The sequence below is a fragment of the Leucoraja erinacea genome, unplaced genomic scaffold (genome assembly GCF_028641065.1).
Source record: "Leucoraja erinacea ecotype New England unplaced genomic scaffold, Leri_hhj_1 Leri_1477S, whole genome shotgun sequence".
Taxonomy (NCBI): Eukaryota; Metazoa; Chordata; class Chondrichthyes; order Rajiformes; family Rajidae; genus Leucoraja; species Leucoraja erinaceus.
The window spans coordinates 7,955-15,000 of record NW_026575756.1 but is presented as its reverse complement, the minus strand read 5'-3'; the positions used below and the strand labels follow the sequence as shown (position 1 = coordinate 15,000).

The following is a 7,046-nucleotide window of genomic DNA, read 5'->3' as shown; positions in this document are numbered from 1 at the left end:
TGTTGGTGTGTGTGTGTGTGTGTGTGTGTGTGTGTGTGTGTGTTAGTGTGTGTGTGTGTGTGTGTGTGTGTGTGTGTGTGTGTGTGTGTGTGTGTGTGTGTGTGTGTGTTAGTCTGTGTGTGTGTTAGTCTGTGTGTGTGTGTGTGTGTGTTAGTGTGTGTGTGTGTTAGTGTGTGTGTGTGTGTCTTAGAAACAGAAAATATGTGCAGGAGGAGGCCATTCGGCCCTTCGAGCCAGCACCGCCATTCATTGTGATCATGGCTGATTGTCCCCTATCAATAACCCGTGCCTGCCTTCTCCCCATATCCCTTGTGACTCTACTAGCCCCTATCTAACTCTCTCCTAAATCCAACCAGTGATTTGGCCTCCACTGCCCTCTGTGGCAGGGAATTCCACAAATTCACAAAACTCTCTGGGTGTGAAAAAGTATTTTCTCACCTCGAGTCTTAAATGACCTCCCCTGTATTCTAGGGCCGGCACGGACCTGGTGGGCCGAAGGGCCTGTTTGCGCGCTGTATCTCTAATCTACACTGTGCGTGACGTGCCTCGGTCACTGATCCAGGTCACCGCTTCCACTGCTGTTTACTGTCGGGAATTAACTGGTTTAGTCAGGAACCTTTTAATCCATAAACCGAGCGTTGGGCTTTCACCGCCAATGTTCCCCTCCCATAGTTCCACTTCCCTCCCTGTGTGTCCACATTCCCCCCCCCCCCCCCCCCCAGAGTAGAGGAACATAGGAACATAGAGGTGCAGGAGTAGAGGCCATTCGGCCCTTCGAGCCTGCACCATTCGCCATTCAATATGATCATGGCTGATCATCCAACTCAGTATCCCACCCCTGCCTTCTCTCCATACCCCCTGATCCCTTTAGCCACATCTAACTCCCTCTTAAACATTGGGATAGTCCCAGCCTCAACTACCTCCTCCGACAGCTCGTTCCATACACCCACCACCCTCTGTGTGGAAAAGTTACCCCTCGGATTCCTATTAAATCTTTTCCCCCTTCACCTTGAACCTGTGTCCTCTGATCCTCGATTCCCCTGCTCTAGGCAAGAGACTCTGTGCATCTAACACCTCTGTTTATTTTGCGCCCTTCTTCAGACTGGGAGTCGGGGGAGAGGTTAGTTTAGTTTGGAAACTTGCTCCACCTCTCCCTATACCTCGAGTCCTGGAAACTTTTAAGTCGTTGTAAATTTTTCGTTCAGTCACAGTCCTTCCCTGGGACCACGTGGGTTTTCTCCAGGTGCACCTGGTCTCCCCCCACATCCCAAAGGCCTGCGGGTTAGGTAGGCGGCCAAACACGTGCGTCTTTGGGACGTGGGAGGAAACCGGAGCAGGTCACGTGCAAACTCCGTAAAGGCAGCAGCCGTGGTCGGGACGGGATGGGAACCTGGGTCTCTGGAGGCAACAACTCTACGAGCAAGATCGAGAGTTGGGGAAGGAGATTTGCCACTTCCTCTTTGGGGTTTTACACGATAAACCATTGGCTTCATAGTTCCTCGCTGTTGGTACATAACTTCCTGTTATTGAATCGAAAGGAGTCGAGTCTAGGAGCAAAGAGGCCCTTCTGCAGTTGTACAGGGCCCTAGTGAGACCACACCTGGAGTATTGTGTGCAGTTTTGGTCCCTTAATTTGAGGAAGGACATTCTTGCTATTGAGGGAGCCCAGCGTAGGTTCACCAGGTTAATTCCCGGGATGGCGGGACTGTCATATGCTGAGAGAATGGAGCGGCTGTGGGCTTGTACACTCTGTGGAGTTTAGAAGGATGAGAGGGGATCTCATTGAAACATATATGAGATTGTTAAGGGCTAGAGGCAGGAAACATGTTCCCGATGTTGGGGGAGTCCAGAACCAGGGGCCACACATGGACACACACACACACACACACACACACACACACACACACACACACACACACACACACACACACGCACACACACACACACACACACACACACACACACACACATACACACACACACACACACACACACACACAGTTTAAGAATAAGGGGTCGGCCATTTAGAACGGAGACGAGGAAACACTTTTTCTCACAGAGAGAGTTGTGAGTCTGTGGAATTCTCTGCCTCACAGAGGGCGATGGAGGCCTGGTTCTCTGGATGCTTTCAAGAGAGAGCTAGATAGGGCTCTTAAAGATAGCGGATATGGGGAGAAGGCAGGAACGGGGGGTACTGATTGGGGATGATCACATTGAACGGCGATGCTGGCTCGAAGGGCCGAATGGCCTCTACTCCTGCACCTGTTGTCTATTGTTAATTAGTGCTGCTATCACTTGTGGCCTTGTGATGCTTGTGTGATGTTGTTGACCCTTGTCTCTCTTTCTCTCTCTCTCTCCATCCCCCCCCTCCCCCAGGTGCCCTGCAGGCCACTCGTGCCCTGATGATAGTGGGCATTGTTGTGGGCATCCTGGCAGTGGGCGTCAGCACCGTGGGCATGAAGTGCACCAAGTGCGGGGGTGACGACAAGGTCAAGAAGTCCCGCATCGCCATGGGAGGGGGCATTGCCTTCATTCTGGCTGGTGAGTGAATGGAACCTTGGGCGGGGAGGGGGGGGAATAGGGGAGGGGGGGGGGTGTTGATGGGGGAGGGGGGGGAGAAGAGAGATTGGGGGGTTTGAGGAGGGGAATGGGGGGAGGGGGTTTGTGTGTTGATGGGGAGAGGGGGGGAGGAGGGGAAGGGGAAATAGAGAAGGGGGGGGAGGGGGAGGTTGAGGGGGAGAATAGGGGGGAAGAGGGGATAGAGGTGAATGGGGGGTTGAGGGGGAGAATGGGGGAGGGGATTTGGTGGAAGGGGGAAGAAATGAGGGGGAAGGGGGAAGAATGGGGGAATAGGGGAGGAGGGGGGAGGGGAAGGAGAGACTGGGGGGTTTGAGGGGGAGGGGGGGAAAAGGGGAAGAGAGAATAGGGGGTTTGTGGTGGAAGGGGGAGGGGGAGGGGGGGGGGAGGGGAATTGGGGTGGAAGGGGGAAGAAAGGGGGGGAGGGGAGGTTGAGGGGGAGAAGAATAGGGGAGGGGGAAGAGAGAACGGGGGGGGTTGAGGAGAGAATGGGGGGGGGGGTGGGGGGGGGGGGGGGGGGGAAATTGGGGGGGGCAGATAAAATAAGTTGGGAGTTTGGCTGAACTGTTTTGATACTGATCTGAGTGTCCCCTCCCCTCCCTCTCTTCTCTCCACCCCCACAGGTCTCTGTGTGTTAATCGGAGCCTCTTGGTACGGGAATCAGATTGTTCGTGACTTCTACAACCCTCTGACCCCCGTCAATACAAAGTGAGTTGCAACGCTGGGTTGGGTTGGGAGGGAGGGAGGGAGGGAAGGAGAGAGGGAGAGAAGGAGGGAGGAGAAAGGGAGAGAGGGAGGGAGGGAGAGAGGGAGAGAGGGGGAGGGAGGTAGAGAGAGGTGAGAAGGATGGAGATAGAGAAGGATAGGAGAGAGGAGGGAGGGAGGGAGAGAGGGAGGCAGGCAGAGAGAGGGAGAGGGAGAGAGGGAGGGAAGGAGAGAGAGAGGGAGAGATATGGAGTGGGAGAGGGAGAGAGAGAAGGAGGGAGAGAGGGAGGGAGGGAGAGAGGGATCGCAGAGCAGTGGAATCTATTCCGTGTGTGTGGTAGTTTGGTGGGATAAAGCAACGCAGCGGGTAGTGTTGCTGCCTCACAGCTCCAGACACCCACCCACCCCCAGGTTCGATCCTGACCTCTGGTGCTGTCTGTACGGAGTTTGCACGTTCTCCCAATGACCTGCGTGGGTTTCCTCCCACAAGACGTGCGTGCGGGTTTGTAGGTTAGTCGGCCCTCTGTAAATTGCCCCCCCCCCTTAGTGTCCAGTGGGATCAATGGACAGCATGGACTCGAAGGGCCGAAGGGCCTGTTGCCTCTAAACTGAGATGCTGCCCGGCCCTTCGCTTTCTAACTACTTTTAAGGCAGAGATAAGATAGATTCTCGATTAGTACGGGTGTCCAGGGGTTGATGGGGAGAGGAAAGGAGAATTGGGGTTAGGAGGGACGAGATAGATCCTCCATGATGGGCCAAATGGCCTACTTCTACTCGAAAAACGTATTACTTTATGGTAGCGACAGATAGAATCTTGGTTAGCGCGGGTGTGTGGGGTTAGGAGGGAGTTTGTCTGATGGTGGAGTGAGTCTGATGGGCCGAATGGCCTAATTCTGCTCCTATCCCTATCCTATGAGCAATAATGTTCCCGATGTTGGGGAAATTCCAGGACTTTGGGGCCACACAAACAGGCCCTTCGGCCCCTAAGGGGGAAATCTTTAGGACCGAGATGAGAAAAAACATTTTTTTTCACACACAGCACACAGAGAGTGGTGAATCTCTGGAACTCTCTGCCACAGAAGGTCTTGAGGCCACACAGTTCAAGGGGTTGGCTATATTTAAGAGGGAGTTAGATGTGGGGGAAGTCCAGAACAGGGGGCCACATGGAGAAGAAGGACCGGGATGAGGATACATGAGTTTTTCACATCAGCCATGATAATATGTGAATGGCGAATGGTGCAGGTAGTCGAAGGGCACACAGTTCATGGCCTCTATTCCTGCACCTGTTTTGGCCATGTTTCTATGGTGTTTGCTGTTCCTTGCAGTCTGGGCTGGGCTGTGGGAAGGGGTCTTGCATCAAAGGAACTATCTTTGACTCTCGGAGGTTACACAAAAAAGCTGGAGAAACTCAGCGGGTGCAGCAGCATCTATGGAGCGAAGGAAATAGGCAACGTTTCGGGCCGAAACCCTATCTTTGACTCTCTCTGGTTTGGTTTTTCCCCCTCCCCTTCAATCCAGGTATGAGTTTGGATCAGCCATCTTTGTCAACTGGGCTGGAGCGGGTTTGGTGCTGATCGGGGGCGGGATGCTGAGTTGTTCTTGCCCCAGGAAGGGCGGCGGAGGTTACCCCGCCTCGTACCCCAAGTCCAAGGCCCGTTCTCGGCCCGCAGCCAGCACCGCAAGCAGCAACAAGGAGTTTGTGTGAGCGACGGGGCCTAGAGGCCTGGGCGGCTCGATGGAGCCTAACTCCCAGTGGTCGATCACTGAGGAGAAATCTCTGTGAACTGTTCTCTCGGAAGGATCGGGCCTTGTGGCAGCGATGAAAGAATTTCCCGCTTGAGCGAACTTTGTACATTTTGTGCTATTTTGAGTTGTTATTTTAAAAGTTTAATGTGGCGTTTTTGTTCGATTCGATGCTTTTTTTTTTAAACTGGGAGGGAAGGAGTTTAAGTTTGTATTTTTGTGTGTGCGCGGTGCGGTTTTGGTCAAAATCAAGTTACTGGTAATAAAGAAAGTCCTGAGTATTTCAGACGGTCTTGTGTTTTGGGGGTGGGTGGGGTGGGGGTGGGGGAGCGAGGATTTGTGAAAACCGATGCTGTGAGTTTTGAGGCTGAGCTGTTCGAAGAATGGGTCGACTGGGTTTGTATTCACTGGAATTTAGAAGGACGAGAGGGGATCTTATGGAAAGATAAGATAAAATTCCTTACGGGATTGGACAGGCTAGAGGCAGAAAAAATGTTCCCAATGTTGAGGGAAGTCCAGAACCAGGGGCCACACACACACACACACACACACACACACACACACACACACACACACACACACAGTTTAAGAATAAAGGATCGCCCATTTTAGGACTGAGATGAGGAAAAACTTTTTCACCCAGAGGAGTATTGCGTACAGTTTTGGTCTCCTAATCTGAGGAAAGACATTCTTGCCATAGAGGGAGTACAGAGACGGTTCACCAGACTGATTCCTGGGATGGCAGGACTTTCATATGAAGATAGACACGGCTTGTACTCGCTAGAATTTAGAAGATTGAGGGGGGATCTTATAGAAACTTACAAAATTCTTAAGGGGTACAGGCTAGATGCAGGAAGATTGTTCCTGATGTTGGGGAAGTCCAGAACAAGGTGTCACAGCTTAAGGATAAGGGGGAAATCCTTTAAAACTGAGATGAGAAGAACTTTTTTCACACAGAGTGGTGAATCTCTGGAACTCTCTGCCACAGAAGGTAGTTGAGGCCAGTTAATTGGTTAATAGTTTAAGGATAAGAGGGAAGTATTTTAGGACCGAGATGAGAAAATCATTTTTTACACAGAGAGTCTGTGGAAATCTCTGCCACAGAAGGCAGTGGAGGCCGATTCACTGGATGTATTCAAGAGAGAGTTAGATTTAGCTCTTGGGGCTAACGGAATCAAGGGATATGGGAAGAAGGCAGGAACGGGGTACTGATTGTGGATGATCAGCCATGATGATATTGAATGACGGTGCTGGCTCGAATGGCCTCTACTCCAGCACTATTTTCTATGTTTTGGATCGATTGTCTATCTTTGGGGGGGGGAAGCGTCATTAAATTGGCAGGCATAATCATGTATTGTCTTTCTGCTGACTGATTAGCACACACACCAAAAGCTTTTCACTGTGACAATGAACCAAACTAGGGTGGGGCAGGGCCTTGGTTTAGAGATACAGCGCGGGGGAAACAGGCCCTTCGGCCCCACCGAGTCTGTACCGACCAGCGATCCCCGCACACTACACACTTGGGAAACCGGAGCAACCCGGAGCAAACCCCACGGGGAGAACGTGCAAACTCCGTACAGACAGCGTCCGTGGCCATGATCTCAGGAGAAGTTGTCTGACCAGCTGAGCTACTCCAGCAATTTGATGCAACATGAGACGTTGCAGACCGGTTTTGTGGACTAATAATTGGTTACTTAAACGTTAGGGATGGGCGATTGTACAGGTGCTTTTAGTCTATTAGTCACAGACTTATACAAGGAACTGGAGTGTGGGAACGCAAGGCCATCGGTCTGATTGGTGGGGTTGGGGTGAGCAGGTTTGAAGGGGTGTGTGTGTGTGTGCGTGTACGCATGAGTGGTGTTTGTGTGGCTTGTGTATGTGTGTAAGTGTCATGTGTGTGCAAGTGTAGTTTGTGTGTATAAGTGTCGTTTGTGTGTGCATGTGTGTACATGTCATTTGTGTGTAAGTATCGTTTGTGTGTGCAAGTGTGGTGCACATGTCGTATGAGTGCAAGTGTGTGT

General features: G+C 51.9%; 1 protein-coding gene across 1 annotated transcript in view; it reads left to right on the top strand.

Annotated features, from left to right (window-relative positions):
* LOC129715881 (claudin-7-like) overlaps positions 1 to 5,306 on the top strand; it is an 8,737-nt gene extending 3,431 nt beyond the window's left edge. The window contains exons 2-4 of the mRNA XM_055665771.1: positions 2,377 to 2,541; positions 3,201 to 3,285; positions 4,801 to 5,306. Of these exons, the coding sequence (XP_055521746.1) occupies positions 2,377 to 2,541; positions 3,201 to 3,285; positions 4,801 to 4,987 (437 nt within the window). The 3' untranslated portion in view covers positions 4,988 to 5,306. The remainder of the gene's footprint in view (positions 1 to 2,376; positions 2,542 to 3,200; positions 3,286 to 4,800) is intronic.
* Positions 5,307 to 7,046: the final 1,740 nt, after the last annotated feature.